Source organism: Ursus maritimus, unplaced genomic scaffold (genome assembly GCF_017311325.1).
Source record: "Ursus maritimus isolate PB19 unplaced genomic scaffold, ASM1731132v1 scaffold_4, whole genome shotgun sequence".
In the NCBI taxonomy this organism is placed as follows: domain Eukaryota; kingdom Metazoa; phylum Chordata; class Mammalia; order Carnivora; family Ursidae; genus Ursus; species Ursus maritimus.
In genome coordinates, this window is record NW_024426552.1 from 47,396,746 (window position 1) to 47,414,339 (window position 17,594).

The following is a 17,594-nucleotide window of genomic DNA, read 5'->3' on the forward strand; positions in this document are numbered from 1 at the left end:
GGAAAGAGAACCATAAGCAGACTCCACACTCACACGGGGCTCAGTCCCACCACCCTGAGATCACAACCGGAGCGAAAACCAAGAGCTGGACGCCCAACTGGTTGTGCCACCCAGGCACCCCTTTTTATTTTTAAAAAATATTTACTTGTTTATTGTAGTTTATTTGAACTAATCTAACGTATGATCACACACAGTGTGTTTTGTAATCTCTTTAATCTCTTAATTTGGAAGAGGTCTCTAGTTTGTTTTTTATAATATGAAGAATTTGTGTCAGGCCCGCGCTCAGTGGAGTCTGTTTGTCCCTCTCCCTTCCCTTCTGCCTGTACTCGGATGCTTTCTCTCTCTCAAATAAATAAATAAATAAATGAAATCTTTTTTAAAAAGTGTTTAAAAAAAAAGAATTTTGATGTCACCGTTTTGTAGGTTGTCCCTTAGTTTGGATTTGCGGCTTTATTGTTTCTTCATGACCAAATTGAGGTTAAACTTTTTTTTTGGCAGCAAAGTAAGGTTTATTGAGCGATAGCAAAGTGATCGTACAAAGCTCCCAAGGACGGAGGGGACCCGAAGGAGTTGCCCTGGGTTAAACATTTTTACCGGAAAATTACGAAGGGGAAATTTTCTTCTTTTCTTTACCTCAAGGCTTTCTCATGAAAGTGGTTTATTTATGCTGTTTTAGAAGTCATGTTGTGTCTTAAATGCCACTTATTTAAGTTATTTTCTAATATAGTGCCTGATACAGTTGAGCCTTGAAAACAACGGGCATGGGGGGTGCCAACTGCTTGCAGAGTCTGAAATCTCCTCTAACTTCTGACTGTCCGAAACTGAACTACTAATATCCTGCTGTTGACTGGAACCCTTACAGTTGATTAACACGTATTTCGTATGCTACCTCTATTATGTACTGTATTCTTACAGTAAAGTAAGCTAGAGGGGCGCCTGAGTAGCGCAGTCGTTAAGCGTCTGCCTTTGGCTCAGGGGATGATCTCGGAGTTCCGGGATCGAGTCCCACATCGGGCTCCTCCGCTGGGAGCCTGCTTCTTCCTCTCCCACTCCCCCTGCTTGTGTTCCCTCTCTCGCTGGCTGTCTCTCTGTCACATAAATAAATAAAATCTTTAAAAAAAAAAAAGTAAGCTAGAGAAAAGAAAATCATAAGGAACAAAAAATACATGTACAGTACTGTACTGTATTTATTGAAAAAAACCCACGCATAAATGGACCTGCGCAATTCAAACCCATGTTGTTCAAGGGTCAACTGTACTGCCTGCCTTTCTTGTGTTTTTGTTTCTCTCCCTCATTAGAATGTCAGTTCCATGAAGGAGGAGATGCTGTGTGTTGCGTGTACTGTTAGATCCCTGACATCTAGGACAGTGCCAGGCACATAGTAGAAGCTTAAGAATTAGTATTATTATTTTTAAGATTTATTTATTTATTTGAGGGAGAGGAAGAGGGAGAGAGTGAGCACACAGGGTAGGAGGGGCAGAGGGAGAGGGAGAGAGAATCTTAAGCAGACTCCATGCTGAGCAGGGAGCCCAACTTGGGGCTCAGTCTCATGACCCTGAGATCACGACCTGGGCGAAAACCAAGAGTCAGATGCTTAACTAACTGATCCATGCAGGCACCCCAAGAATTATTTATTTTATTTTATTTAAAAAAATTTTAATTCATTGCATGCTCAGTTGGTGGCTCAGTTGGTTAGGCGTCTGCCTTCAGCTCCCGTCTTGATCTCAGGGTCCTGGGATTGAGCCCCATGTTGGGCTGCCTGCTCAGCGGGGAGCCTGCTTCTCCCTCTGCCTCAGCCACTCCCCTTGCTTGTGCTCTCTTGCTGTCTTTCTCTCTCTCAAATAAATAATAAATAAAAATCTTAAAAAAAAACCTTAATTCCAGTGGGTTAACATACAGTGTTATACTAGTTTCAGGTGTACAGTATTTATTGTGATTCGGCAATTTTATATATTACTCCGTGCTAATCAAGATAAGTGTACTCTACTCCTCTTCATCTATTTCACCCATTTCCCTACCCACCTCCCCTCTGGTAACCATCTGTTTGTTCTGCATAGTTAAGAGTCTATTTTTTGGTTTGTGTCTTTTTTTCCTATTGTTCATTTGAAGCTTAATTATTGAAGACCAGATCTCTCTCTCTCTCTTTTTTTTAAGTGAAAGAGAGAGTGTGAGTGGTGGGGGAGGGGCAGAGGGAGAGGGAGAGTGAGAATCTTAAGCAGACTCTCTGCCCAGCATGGAGCCTGACTTGGGGCTCACTGTTACAACCCTGAGATCATGACCTGAGCTGAAATCAAGCTGGACACTTAACCGATTGAGCCACCCAGGTGCCCCTTTTTGAATTGATTTTTGATGAAACAAAATATCAAGACTCAGTTCCTATATCAAGAATTTGGAAGGGTGCCTGGGTGGCTCAGTCGTTAAGTGTCTGCCTTTGGCTCAGGTCATGATCCCAGGGTCCTGGGATCAAGCTCCGTGTCGGGCTCCCTGCTCAGCGGGGAGCCTGCTTCTCTCTCTTCTTCTGACCCACCCCCTGCTTGTGCTTGTGCTTTCTCGCTCTCTCTCTCTGTCAAATTAATACATAAAATTAAAAAAAAAAGAATTTGGAAAGTTAGCATTTTATTTTGTTTGTTTTTGGTTTAAGCATAGGAGCTAATTATTGTGACCCAGTTTCTGGCATAGTTTTAGCAAGTTTTCAGTACTTTTCTCCTGGACTCCACTCTCCCCTGCTTTTTCACACAGCCCTCCATCAAATATTTTCCAAGCATGGACTCTAGTCCAGGGCCTGTGCTAAGTGCTTCAGACAAAAGGTGAGTGAGACACAGTCTGTGTCTTTGAGGAGCGTGTGTTTTAGGAGGAGGCATTCCAGAGCCATCATAATGATGAACAAAGTACCACAAAAGACATATCTAGGGACAAGTGTCTTCAGTAGGGACTCATCTCTGTCCTGGGCAAGGCCTAAGGAATCTGACATGCGACTTAATTCTCCATAGATCTGAGCCTGAAAATTATATAGTGACAGACATTCTCATCAGTGTGAGCCATTTTCTGAGTCTAAGGGGAATAAGTAATTCAGACCAGAATTTGTCATTTTGGAGCTTATAATCTCAGTGCTAAGCAGTAAAAAATTAAAAACCTATTTAATTTTTATTCGCTTTGTATATCTGTATAACCTGCTTATTATAAGAGACCTAGTTTATTAATTAATTGTGTTGATTAACATTTATAAGGATATTTCATCTTAGGGTTCTTTGAAATCATACCTTTTTTAAATTTGCAAATGAAGATACATATCAGAAAATAAATGTTCTTGAATCTAAGTTTGTACTCTTTTTATTCCTTTTAAAGTGGTGTCAATATCAAAATGCCAATCAACTCCAGTGGACCTGACTGGGTAACTGTGATTCCCAGGAGAATAAAAGGTAAAAGAGTGTGATGATTTGTTGTTTTTCTTGCTAAATGGGTGAGGCTCTGTGGTTTCACTAATGTTATGAAAACTTTTTTCCTTCTTTTAATATGCCATGAACGTACTTCCGGGCACAATTGAAAATACTAAAAGAGCTTTTTGATTAAAGTGAATCAGACCTTATGTGCATAATTGTGGGCTTTGCTATTTATACTCATGTAAAAGTCATCTTCTTGCCCCTCTGCCCTCTCTGGTTGGCTCCTCGGGAGCCTTCAGTGCTATCCTGTCCAATATGGTAGCTACTAGCCACATGTGACTATATACGTTTAAGTTAATTAAAATTAAATAAAGTTTAAAATTTAGTTCTTAAGTCACACATCCTCAGGAGCCACATGTAGCTCGTGGCTGCCCTGTTGGACAGCATTTTGTATAAAATGTATCCATTATTGCAGAAGTTCTGTCTGATATCTGGTGCTCTAGAGATAATGTGTGTAAAATGGTCATAGAAGTTTTTGAAATCAAAAGCATTGGGTTGGTGAATGGCCGTTTTCTCAAAGTGTGATCTCTGTAGCAGCATCGGCATTGGTGGGGACTTGCTACAATTGCAGATTCTCAGGTCTTATCTCAGGCTACTGGGTCAGAAACGCTGGGGTGTGGGGCCCAGCAGTCTGTGTTTTAACAAACCTTCTAGGTGACTTTGATCCATTGGTATAGGGTATTGTTAAAATAAGACAACAAAATTCTGAGGGGTAAATGTGTATGTTCTGTTTTTGCAGAATAGATGTATATAGCTATGGTGACCTTTAGGAGGAAAGGATGGATATTATTAAGGAAGCTTATGCAGATGGCAGGCGAGGTCCTTTTAGCTGTTGATAGCATATATGTGTAGTCTGCCGCACATACTACAAACACGGGTGCCATGGGGCCTCGTATATAATACATCTGAATCTGGTCAGGGTCGGTATTAGTCGCATGCATGCCTTGTGTGATTGATGGGGAAGGAACTGAAGAGCAAGGACAGCCTCTCTGCAGTTCCTTCTGCTTTGTTGCTGTGCAGAAATGTAGACACATGTGGCCAGATCTGTAAGGATTTTTTTTTCCATGAAAAAAAATGAGAACTCTTAATCTTTAATCTTTAAATGTAATATCTCCAGATTTCAAAACATTGGCATCCAGTTGAAAACATTTAAAATATTTTGTGGGCTACATAAAATTTGTCTGTGGCCCAGAGGCAGCCAAGATACTGCCAGCCTGTATCTCTGGTCTCCACCATCATGTGCCACAAGAAATCCCAGTCTTTTCCTAACGAAAGGCTGTATTTGATTTACTTAAAGCCGGTGCGTTATTAATTTTAAAAGATTCACAAATGAAACATCCTCATTAATGGAAATACTTTTATTTGCCTGGGCCTTCCCCTCCACATTATTCCCCACAGTCCTGCACTCCTCACACTCTTTCGTGTCCGACACCTCAGGAGGCCCCGTCCCACTACCACGTCTACCCTCTCTGCCACAGTCCCAGCCTTCTGGCTTGCCTGCCTTGTCCCTGGGCGTCTAGTGGGATAGTCAGTGCGTGGAGCTTTGGATGGTTTAGCTGCTCCTGACAGGTCTTGGTGTTCAGCCAAGAAGTGGTTGTGGGTTCGTGATGTGCTGTTCTGTTTGGAGAAGACAGATTTAGTCCAGTGAGACCTTTGGTGGATTTTTATTTTCATTTGTTTATTTTAAAGATTTTATTTATTTATTTGAGAGAGACAATGAGTGTGGGGAGGGGCAGAAGGAGAGAGACAAGGAAGCTCCTTGTTGAGCAGTGAGTCCTTTGCTGGGCTGGATCCCAGAACCCTCAGATCATGACCTGAGCTAAAGTCAGTCGCTTAACTCATTGAGCCACGCAGGCTCCCCTTGATGGATTTTGTTGTTAGAAGGGAAATCTTTTTTTTTTTTTTTTTTTTTTTTTTTAAGATTTCGTTTATTTGTCAGAGAGAGGGAGAGAGCACAAGCAGGGGGAACCGCAGACAGAGGGAGAAGCAGGCTTCCCGCTGAGCAGGGAGCCAGCCTAATGTGGGACTCAATCCCAGGACCCTGGAGATATGACCTGAGCTGAAGGCCAGTGCTTAACTGACTGAGCCACCTAGGCATCCCATCCCCTTGATGAATTTTTAGAGGAAGAAAGGAACCATGAATCAGTAGGAGCAGAATAACCTGGCTTTGAGACCATCTCAGATCAGGTACCTAACTGGAAAGAAAAGAGAAGGCCAATTGCTTTATGTAATATCAAAGAGGCCCAGTTTAGGAGAACTTCATTGCAGTTCACACAAGTGACCAGCAGGGTGCACTCAAAGACCCTAAACCATGGGCTCACATCCCTCTCTTCCTCCCTCCCTATCTTCCTCCCTTCGTTCCTTCCTTCCTCTTTCTTAACATTTTTTTTTTGTTTTCAGATAATTTTAGACTTAAATATGAGTTACAGAAATAGTACAAAGTTCCTGTATAGCCTACACCCAGCTTCCCCTTATGCTAACATCTTATATAACCACATAATACTTTCAAAACTAAGATTTTAACATCAGTACAATATTATTAACTACACTGTAGAGTTTATTTGGATTTCATCAGTTTTTCCACTCACATCCTTTTTCTGTTCCAGAATCACTGCAGGGATCCCACATTGCATTTAGTTACTGTGTTTTCTTAATTTTCCGTCTATGGCATTATCGTCATGACTTTTACACTTTGAAGAGTGTTGGTCAGATCTTTTTTAGAATGTTTTTAACTTTGGATTTGTCTAATGTTTTCTAATGATTGGAAGGAGATCATGCATTTTTGGAAGAATAGCACAGAAATGATGCTGTGCCCTTTTAGCAGAGTACATGATGTTGATACGTATTGTTAACGACGTTAACCTCGATCACTTGGTTCAAGTGGTGTCTGTCAGGGTTCTCTTCTCTTTGTATTTAGTCTGTATTCTGGGGAGATACTTTGAGACGGTGGTAGGCTGAATAATGGCCCCCAAAGGTATCCAGATCTTAATCCCTCAAATTTGTGAGTGTTGCTGAATATGGATGGCAAAGGAAACTTTGCATATGTGATTAAGTTGAGGGTCTAGAGATGGGGAGAGATTATCTGGATAATCTGAGTGGGCCCTAAATGCAACCACAAGTGTCCTTTTAAGAGGGAGGCAGAGAGAGATTTCATGCAGAAGCAGAAGGCTGAGTGACAACGGAAGCAGAGAGAGACCTGAAGATGATATGCTGCTGGCTTAACACATGGAGGCAGGGGCCTTGAGCCAGAGAGCATAGCTCTAGAAGAGGCGAGGAGACAAACTGCTCCCTAGCTCCTCCAGAGCGGGCATGGCCTTCCTGATACGTTGGTTTCGGCCCAGTGACACTGAATTTGGACTTCTGGCCTCTAAACGGTAGGAGAATAAATGTGTGTTGTTTTAAGCCACTAAATATGTGGTAATTTGTTATAATAGCCACAGGAAACTACTCTCCAGATGTCTCTATATTAAATCAGGATGTGAACATCCTGTTTCTGCTTAACTTTCACCCACTAATTTTTGCACTCATTAGTAGATCTTGCCAGCAGCAATTATTTCTGTGGTATGTAATTCTGATTTTTTAATCTCTCATTCCTAAGACATTTATTAATTGGAATTTTTCTGTAAGGAAGAGTTGTCTCTTTTTTTCTATTTAATTATGTCATTATAGGCTTATGACTCATGATTATTTATTTCATTCTTTGGGTTATTACCCAATTCAATTGTTATTTATTTTGTTACTCTAATTGCTCCAGTTTTGGCAATTGGGAACTTTTTCAGTTTGATTCCTATGCCCCTATGACATGCTGTCATCCTTTTTTTTTTTTTTTTTCTCCTGTAAGCACTTCCTTACTTTCTGGCACCAGAAGATATTTCAGACCCATCTTGTATTTTCTTTGCCCTGGCCTTGGAAGGGTTTCTAGTCTTTCCACATTTATTATTTTACTTGTGAATCCTGTTTTTTGAAGGTTTTTTTTTCCCTATCAGTTTTTAAAATATATTTGTTAACTGATTTTACTACAAGTTAAAATTATTTTAAGATGCATATTTAGTCTGCTGAATTGTTTGAGATTACCTGTCTGCCTCCACACATGGGTATAATTCCAATCAAAAGCAAAGACTTATAGGGACAAGATCTGGCTTCTGACACGCTTTCCCAGTGTCAGAATTGCTGCTCATTTTCATTAGTACCTGTACTATGGTCCCGAGACCATCAGAGGCTAATAGAAGCCTTTATGGCTTCTAACCTCACCGGCAACTAAACTAGAGTTCATATTTTGGGGGAAACTTACTGAGAGTTTGGGATAAAACTAGATCTAATAGCAGTAGAATAAACGTAAACATCTTTGTGGCCCTTTGCTATTTTCTTGATCTTTTGAGGTGTATCTTACATACAATAGAGAGCATGGATTGTAAATATATAGTACAATGGGATTTTACATTTATATCTGTCTTTGTAGCTGTGATAGGTGAATTCTAAGATGACCCCAGTGACCCATGCCCACATATAATTCTTTTTCTCTTGAGTGTGGAAAAGACCTGCAAATATGATGGGATATCACTCCCATGATTTGATTATGTAACAAAGTTGACTTAAAAAAATATGCTATTCTGGGTAAACCTGACCTAACTGGATAAGCTCTCAATAGGAACAAGGTTCTTCTTGAAGAGATTCAAAATGTGAGAAGGCTTCCATATGAGGGAGATTCTTTGTTGCTGGCTTTAAAGATGGAGGAGGCCATGTGGCAGGAAATGTAGGCAGGTCCTAGAAATTGAAGGGCATTCCCTGGCTGACAACCACCAAGGAAACAAGAAACTCAGTCTTAAAACTACAAGGTACTGAATCTGGCCAACAATTTGAATGAGTTTGGAAGCAGGTTTCTCTCATCTTTGGAAAGGAACAGAGCCCTGTTGAGAACCTGATTTCAACCTGTGAGACTCTGAGAACCGCACTGTGCCATGCCCTGGACTCTTGCAGACAGAGCTCTGTGATAATAAATGTCCCTTGTTTTTAAGCCACTTCAGTTTGTGGTGGTTTGTCACACAGCAATAGAAAATGAATAAAATGTAACTACCACCCACATGAAGATAGAGACTTTAGAACATATAGACTATTTCCAGCATTCCAGTGTTGCCCTTTATATTAAAAATGATTAATACTATTAATGCTACTATAGTATTGAACTTTCACAACAACCCTTCAAAAAAACTAGTAATTGACCCATTTTGTAGATAATGAAACCAAGTTCCAGAGACTCATTCAGTCATCATTTTGACATCTGCTCTGTGCCTGATGCTAGACCAGACTCTGAGAATACAGGGGATGAATACGATGAGAGTTTAAGTGATTTCTGGGGTCTCACAGTGGAGAGGTGGAGCCAGACATAAACCGGAGCTTCTGACTCAGTCCAGCCCCTTTTCTGCTACCCCTTAACATTCTTGCGAGGTGTGGTGGGTTTGTCTGCAGGAGTGAAATCCATCAACTCTCTAGTGTCTAAATGCGTGCAAATGATGGAGCGGATGATGGAATGTGTTTCATGTTGTTCGCTGAAAACCAAACTAGTGCCTTTATGGATGAGACTTCACTCTGACGTTGATGTGATGGCACAAGAAATTGGACAAAGCTATTTTAAAGACAACCACTTTCCAGTTGTTGGAAAAAATACTTCGTACAGAATACATTTTATTTGGTTAACTTAGAAAATCAAAGGGCTCATATCCTACATATAAAATTCAACTAACTGATATCATTTGGGGGTAGGAAGCCCACTCCCACAGCTGTATCCGTAGTGTAATGTATGCCTTTGTAAACAGTACTACCCTCACCGCTGCCTGTCTCTACAACTCTTTGAGAAACGTTGGCAAGTCACTCTGTGACATACTTTCTTCACCTTTAAAAGATATTTAGACTAGCCATTATCTGAGGTCCCTTTCAGCATTCTTTGAATCTATAGGTATTTCTACCTATACCTATTTTTAGCTTTCCTATGTAAAATGCTTAGCTTTTAGGGGACTAACGTAAAAAGAAAAAAATTAAATTCCCAAGGTTTTCTAGGGGGGACACAAGGGTGAACTCAAAACTCAAGCCACAATAATGACTGTGTTGCCAGGACCTTCTCACAGTCCCAGCACTTGTCAAGGTATGCCCAAACAGCTCCACACACGCTGTCCTCATTTCTTACCTCCCTGAGATGGCACCCAGCCCGTCCTGTGCCCATCATGTTCCCTAATGCAAGGAATTGTTTGATTCTTTTTCTTCTCTGTCTTGTTTTTTTCTGTCATGAAATATATACTCCCCTCTGGCCTGCCTTTATACTTTTTTTTTTGTTCCACAGATAATTCCATGCCATAAAATTAAGGGACATGAGCACTAACGTGTACTCACACACATCTCCCACCCTTAATTCATACTGTATCTCTCATCCAGCTCTTTCTGGATAGTTTAGGGAATTTTTTTCCTCTGCAGTTTTCTTTTTCCTTTTGTCCCATTTGTGGCCCTCATTTTGGCTAATGAACCGCATGGGATGACACCCTTTGGAGGAAAATATAAGCTATGGGTTTTATTATTTTTTTATTATTTTTAAAAAGATTTTAAAAAATTTATTAATTGATTTGAGAGAGAGAGAGAGAGGGAGAGATCCTAGGACTTCTGGGATCATGACCTGAGCTGACGGCAGCTGCTTAACCGACTGAGCCACCCAGGTGCCCCAAGCTACAGGTTTTAAAGAGAAGCCAACACATTATAGAGAAGCAGGGACCCTTTCTCTTCCTCTCTGCCTCTCCCCTCTGCTCCTGCTCTCTCTCAATTGAATAAATAAAATCTTAAAAAAAAAAAAAAGAAAAAGGAAATGTGTTTGTCTCAGCTGACCATAAGAGGGCAATGTAGGTACATGCATTCACTTTAAAAATATGCTCTGTTATCTAGTGCTGCGTGTGTAGAGAATTAATGTCAGGTTCAATAATTGATTTGCTTTGCTTGACTTAACTCTGGTAGTAAATATAATTAACATTTGAATGGAAATGGTAATTGTTTCCTCTGTGATATATACTTTTCTTTATAACATGTATTTGACACAGAATAGCCGAGTCTCCTGAATTAACCATTGTAAAAATTGTAACTTCAAAATCACTTTTAATTCCCAGTCTAGTAAATGTTTTCTTTGTACCCCAGGTGTCTGCTCTGGAGCTCTCTGCCTGTGTAACCTTGACGTGCTGATGTAATGAGGGAGCTTTGGGCAGGGTGTGGTAACATAGTAAAGCCACGCTTGGTAACACGTGGAGAAATTGTTTTTGAATAAGCCAGATAAATATTTACCCCCCTTTTTTTCTTTGACAATCACATTTTCCAAGTAAAGTTTTTATTTTTCTTTCTTTATTTTTTCCAAGCGAAGTTTTAAAAAAATTCTGTTTACCTTGCTGCTTTGGCCCTGAACCTTCAAAGAATTAGCAGTTGCTTAAGTTAAAAGATGAAATATGCACTACCTGTCAAATAGGGCATCTTCTTTGAAGAGAATAAAACCGAAATAATTTGAGTAATAGGAATAATATCAAGATGATGAGCTGCAAATAGTCACAAATAAGGAACTCAAATTTAAACAGCTGACTGTATAAACATTTGGATTTCAAACTGTGGTTTAACAGGTGAGACTGTAGAATTACTAGATTCTGATGAAGGTTTGAGCCTTGGGGTGTGTAAGGAAGTGATGTGAAATCACCGGTGGTTTTTGAAGATTTTAGGTTCGAATAAGTGTTGGAAGTAAGTGTACACCTTCAGGAAGAAAGCCAGAAAGAAAATGGCTGCCATCCCTACAACCATCTGCTTGTGAGATGTGATGTAGCACCGTGGTCAGCGCATGGGCTTCGGGGCTCACCTGCCTGGATCAGGTCTTGGCTTTGCCACTTACTAGCTCTGGGTCTAGGTCGAGTTGCTTAACTGTTCCTAAAGGTAGGGGTAACAACAGGACCTTTCTTAAAGGGTTATTGTGAACATCATATGAGATAATATGTTTAATTGCAGAGGAAACTCACAGGAAATATTTGCCATCCCTGTCTGTTTATTTTGAAGCATGTAAAGTGTGTTGTTTCTACAGAAGCTTTTTCCAAGGGAGGTGTTAGGGCAGAAGGATGTTGACTGTCCCTCCGAAATGTGCCCTGGCGCCTGTGTCATCACGTGTAGCTAGGCTACAACCATGAGTACATACGGCTGCTGCATTTGATTTGATTTGATTTGATTTTTCAAAGATTTTATTTATTTGTCAGAGAGCAAGCGGGTGGGCGAGCACACAAGCAGGGGAAGCAGCAGGCAGAGGGAGAAGCAGGGAGCCCGATGCGGGACTCGATCCCAGGACCTGGGGATTGTGACCTGAGCCGAAGGCAGATGTTAAGCGACTGAGCCACCCAGGCGCCCTGCTGCTGCATTTTAAATACTGTTCATCGTACAAAAAGACCTTCTGAACCTTTTGTGTTGTGGGGAATAATTCTTTAGAGTGTGTATATTTGGTTTGTTCTCTGTATTAAGTGGTGGTTTTCTGAATTCATATTTGATTATAGGACCCATAGGTTAAAACTTCCCTTTTAATAGGCTGAGCAACAATGGACTGACTACTATACATATGTAAAATATGAATTTAAGGTGTTCGTATGAGAAACTTATTCTGGGATTTGCCTGCTTTTATTTTTGGCTTTGATAAAAACATGCATAATCAGAGGGGAATGCTCAAAGTCCCCTTTTCCCCTTCTGTCCGCCAATACCCTCACACACGTTTCAGATCTTCCTATTTTTGTGCAAAGGAGAACCTTTTGTAGCAAGGGGAAAGTCTGGGATTTCTCTGAGATCTGATAGCAGGAAATGTTACCCATATACCAGCAGGCTAACAAATATGGAGGCATAATTTTGTTTCTTGGAGCATTTTCCATGTAAGTTTGTTGGAGGAGACTTTCAGAATATCTTATTTTTTACTTTTTTTTTTTTTTCCCCAGAAACTAATGATCTAGAACTATCTCAAGGCTCAGGAACTTTTCCTTCTGGGTATTATTATAAAGACCAGTGGAGGCCCAGAAAGTTTAAGATGCGCCAGTTTAATGACCCCGACAACATCACAGAATGTTTACAAAGAAAAGTGGTGTATTTATTTGGTGACTCAACAATCAGGCAATGGTTTGAATACCTTACTACGTTTGTTCCAGGTTGGTACTTTGCATTTTATTTTATAACTCTACCACATGCACAAAATCAGCTCTCTTCACTCCAGTGCCTGAGGAAGGACATCAGGCAAGGAAGTAGTTGTTTCTCTGTAGGACTAAAGAGGTATCCTAACTCTGGAGAGCTGTGTGATGGTTTCTGGTCCATGGTGGGGTTGACGTATTAATGGTGGAAGCACTGGGTTCTTGTTGAAGTTTCATACCACTGATTAGCTATGTGATCTTGGACATGTTATTGTTATCAGGCTTCATTTCTTCATGTGTGCAATGAGGCAGCTGGACGGTATTACCTACAGCAGTCCTTTACTTCTGATATTCTGGGCTCTAAAATAGAGGGGGACATTTCCAGTTGTTTCTCTCCTAGTTCTGTTTGGTCAGACTCCAAATTTAAAATAGATTTCCCTGGAAGGAAACAGCCAAACTGACTGTGGTCCATTTTAATGGATCCATTCAGCAAAGCCTTCCCAGTGTCATCCATTGGGCATTCCATTGGTATGATTCTGAGATGAGCTGGCTCCTTCTGAGGGAGTCTTGGTAAGTCCCAGCATTCTTAGCTTCCTGATTTCACTGCTGGGCTCTGGGGATGCTATCCAGACTCAGACTAAAGCCCCACTCACTGGAGGGCCATCCCTTATTCAAGGGCCTTTTCCTCTTTGTGGAAGGTGTGTGGCTGGGGTAAGGAGGGATGAATCCCAGGTAACAGTCCTAAAGACCCTGCTTACAATTTAGAGAGCTGATAAGTAAATCTGTGGGAACTATTTTTGAGGGCTGTGTATGGGCAGGGCTTTCCATAAAGCACAGTCCCATAGCTTGTTGTGAGCTGTTGTTGGTATTTTTTTTTCTCTTTTATTTTTTACATCAACTTAGTTTCAGATTTAATTTTTAGAAGGAGAGGAAGAAGTAGATATGATCCCCAAAAGTAGAAAGTTAGTTTTTGTTTTGCTTGGTTTTTTTGAAGCAGACATAGCCGAGTTTAGTTGATGAGGCATAAATTAAAAACTAGAAAGAGGGATATAATTTGTATGGCATAATGCTAAACAATGTTTTGATGCTGACTAGGCCCTCCAAGAGTCTGTAGTTGTTTGTTTCTTAAGTTCTAATGACGTAGCTCATTATTTCCTTTCACAGCAGTGATCACATTGAGTGTCTTGATTGTTTTCCACCATATCCTTTGCAGACAGATTTTCACCTGATAAAGCCTTGTGTCAGTGCTTGATCTTAATCAAAAGAAAAGATGGTAGCTTGAGTTTATTCAACTTAAGTGGGGCCAAATGCTAAATAGTAATGAATTAGGTAGGAAACACCTAGAAGAGGAGCCTGGGACTGCATCGAGAGAAAAGTGACACCTTTAACCCTTAAGAAGAACGTAGACCAATTATAGGGTGATATTACTTCTTCAAAACTGACAGTATACCTCTTGAGAGCAAGGACTGTGACTTACCCATCTGAGCATTGCTGGCTCGTGCTGCTGAATAGGTGCTTAGAAGTGTTAGTTGACGTGGGTTGCCAGGAGTTAGTCTGCTCTCTGAAAGGCACTTGTAGGAACGTTTAAGTATATTAGACGGGCCCGCTTTCCTTATGGGTATATGTTAAGTGATGAATTGTATAGACAGTTTTTTAGGGGTAACAAAAGAGAAATAATCACTGATTCCTGGGACCTTCAGAAGATCTCAGAGGAGCTGGACTTTGAAACACCACTTAGATAATGGGTAGGAAGAAGGGAATTCTAACATGTGCAGCTGTCTTTGTTATTCTTGTGACAGAGAGAGACATTCTCTGAGACATTAATATGATTTTCCATCCATAGGGTGAAATTGAAAGTCAAAAGAAACAGGGTTGCTCCTTTCTTTCCTGTATTGCAAAAAGAAGTATTTGGTTAATATTATATATTCTTTAAAAAGCAGAAGTTATAGCCCTTGTCTTAGAAGAAATAATATTTGTCTATTAGAAGAATAATGTGTAAATGCCAAGTTGATGTTTAGATATTTAGCAATTGCTGCAAGCAGGAAGATTTCTTGGCCTAATGGTAAGAGGTAAACAGGTTATTTTGCTTCTGAGGCATATAGACATAGGTATCACTGATAGTTTAAATAATAGATATGTTAGAATAAAGGTCTTTTGAGGCCAGTGGAATAGGTATTCCCTTTACAATTGTACCTTTGTGTTATACTTTTATTAAAAAAAGAACAATGTTCTTTTAAGCTGCTAAGTATAGAATGATCATAATATGTATGCTTGGTTTGAACATTTTTATGAATTTGAGTTTTCCTTGTTTCAGATTTAGTGGAGTTTAACTTGGGTAGTCCCAAGAATGTGGGTCCTTTCCTTGCGGTAGACCAGAAGCACAACATCCTGCTCAAATATCGCTGCCATGGGCCACCCATCCGCTTTACAACTGTCTTTAGCAATGAGCTCCGTTATGTGGCAAATGAGCTGAATGGCATCGTGGGAGGGAAGAACACCGTGGTGGCCATAGCTATATGGTCTCATTTCAGCACTTTCCCCTTGGAAGTGTACATCCGGAGGCTCAGGAATATCCGTCGAGCAGTGGTCCAGCTCCTGGATCGAAGCCCTAAGACCGTAGTAGTCATCCGTACCGCCAACGCCCAAGAGCTGGGGCCCGAGGTGAGCCTTTTCAACAGTGACTGGTACAACTTTCAGCTGGACACCATCCTTCGGAAGATGTTCTCAGGGGTTGGAGTGTATCTCGTTGATGCCTGGGAGATGACCCTGGCTCATTATTTACCCCACAAGCTACATCCAGATGAAGTTATTGTGAAGAACCAACTGGACATGTTCTTGTCCTTTGTGTGCCCCTTGGAGACCTAGCCTGCCCTGGAGGGGACTGGAGGAATCATATTACCCTCAGTACAGGAAGTTTATGGCTGGCCCCGTAGAGAGATGGCTGCTATTGACATGTACAAAATTTCAGAAGGAACTGGACTTTATTTAAGACTTATAAGGAGCTTAGAAAATGCAGGTTGCATTTATATCTACCTACAGGACTTTTTCCAATCTTTACATAGCCATGGGAGAACCACTATTAACAACATCTACGCACTATTGCCCTTATAACCAAAGATGCTAATGAGTGTGTTTGAATTAGCCTCTCCTGAGAGGGGAGAGGACTGTGCTAAAAACTGTGAAAAGTGTTCTGACCTAAGTGGTTGCTAGTGGAGTGTTTGTCGCTTATATGGTGAAGGAGATTGAGCTTATCTGTATGAATAGCAGAGTTGGTCCATCTTCTGTGGGAGGAACTGATGAGGCTTCTGGTCAGTGGCTCCTGTAACACACTGAAGACTGTTGTGTCTCAGGAGTTGCTTTTGAGGATCCAGTACTGGGTCTCTTTCTGAATTGCTTGAAGAGGCCAGTATCCTTGGTTAGACTTTTCTAGTGGGACTATTTACCGTATCCTGCTTTTATCTAGAAAAGAAGCAAAAGGAAAATATGAAAGCAGTACACAAAGTCTCTGTGTTGAATTGATATTTGCACTGGGGGCTTGTTACTTATTTCAGCTAAATTTTACATGATGAATACTTAAAGATCGCTTTTGGAACTGGAAGGGGGAATCTATAAATGGAAATTTATTTTTGTGTTTTGAAGTTTGAGGTTTTTAAGAACTAACTTTTATGTAAAGAATGCTTGTTTATTATAAAGTTGTAGAAGTTACTTCCATCAATTTCAAGTGTTTCTTTTTTGGTTGTTATTTTGAATCACATACCAACATTAGAGATTAATTAGAATCTAAAGTTAGATATTGAGATCTGGAACAGGTATTTATTGATCTGAACGTAAGATTCACACATTCTCTCATGCTTGGAAGTAAAAAGCTGCTATTCCTACTGGCTATCTTAAAATAATGGAATTATCGATTTTACTTGACTGTCTTTACCTTATTAATTTTAAATGAGTTTAGGTTAACTTGGGGCCGTTTAGTAAGTATAAGCACTCTTTTCTTTTTGAGTCACAATAGATTACAGTCTAGTTTTAGTTATCCCTAAATGGACACATGAAGAGACTGGGGAAGCTTTAGAAATGAAGACAGATGCTTAAAGCATGAAAAAAAAAAAAAAAACACTCTTAGGAGAGTGGGCCAAAGAATTTGGAGTTTTCACTTAGAACAGAGAGTGTAAGATCTTCCTTTCTTAGCCTTGAGGGCCACCTTCAAATTTATTAAATATATATATGGGGAAAGAAGATTTTAAATTATTTTCTGAGTCTAAAGAGGACCAACAAGTAGTTAAAAATATCAAGATAGCTTAATTTTAATGGTCTTTAAGCTTTAGAGTGTCTGAGAATCACCTGGAATCCTTGATGAAAATATAGACTTACGGGTCATGCCTCTGGGAATTGTGGAATCAACCATTGTTACAAGTGTCCAGTGATTCTGATGCAATGGTGGTATTCTACACTTTAAGAAATACCAACTAAGGGAAGAAGGAAGATAGAACTAAGGACATAATATTGCTTGTCTATTATTTCAGGGGCTTAATCCCTAACATTTAATTCTTATCATGATCTAGTAGTGTAGGTGATATTAGGTACCTTTTATAGAAGAGAAACTCGAGTTTGGATTTGAACCAAGGTATGTGAGAGTAAATAGCCCTTTTCAACTACAACTTGTTGGACTTTTATAAAGAGAGATTATCTTTTTCACGAAAGAACTTTTTGAGCATTTTCTCAGAGATTGCTGGAGGAAGAGAAGGCATCATCTTCTCAGGAGAATTTCAGTTTCCACTGCCTCTCCAGGGCTTTGGAGTGATTTTTTTTTTTTTTTTTAAGATTTTATTTATTTATTATTTGAGAGAGTGAGAGAGCGAACAAGTGGGAGGAGGGGCAGAGGGAGAAGCAGACTCCCTGCTGAGCAGGGAGCCTGATGCAGGACTTTTCCCTTTTCTTTTCCCTTTCCTTTTCCTTTTTTCTTCCCTCCCCTCCCCTCCCCTTCCCTTTCAGA

General features: G+C 40.2%; 1 protein-coding gene across 2 annotated transcripts in view; it reads left to right on the top strand.

Annotated features, from left to right (window-relative positions):
• Positions 1–16,309, top strand: part of NXPE3 (neurexophilin and PC-esterase domain family member 3) — a 39,003-nt gene extending 22,694 nt beyond the window's left edge. The window contains exons 3-5 of one of the 2 annotated variants that reach the window (XM_008702034.2): positions 3,346–3,419; positions 12,419–12,625; positions 14,919–16,309. In XM_008702034.2, coding sequence (XP_008700256.1) covers positions 3,346–3,419; positions 12,419–12,625; positions 14,919–15,469 — 832 coding nt within the window. In that variant the 3' untranslated portion in view covers positions 15,470–16,309. The remainder of the gene's footprint in view (positions 1–3,345; positions 3,420–12,418; positions 12,626–14,918) is intronic. The other variant, XM_008702035.2, reaches the window with a different exon arrangement.
• Positions 16,310–17,594: the final 1,285 nt, after the last annotated feature.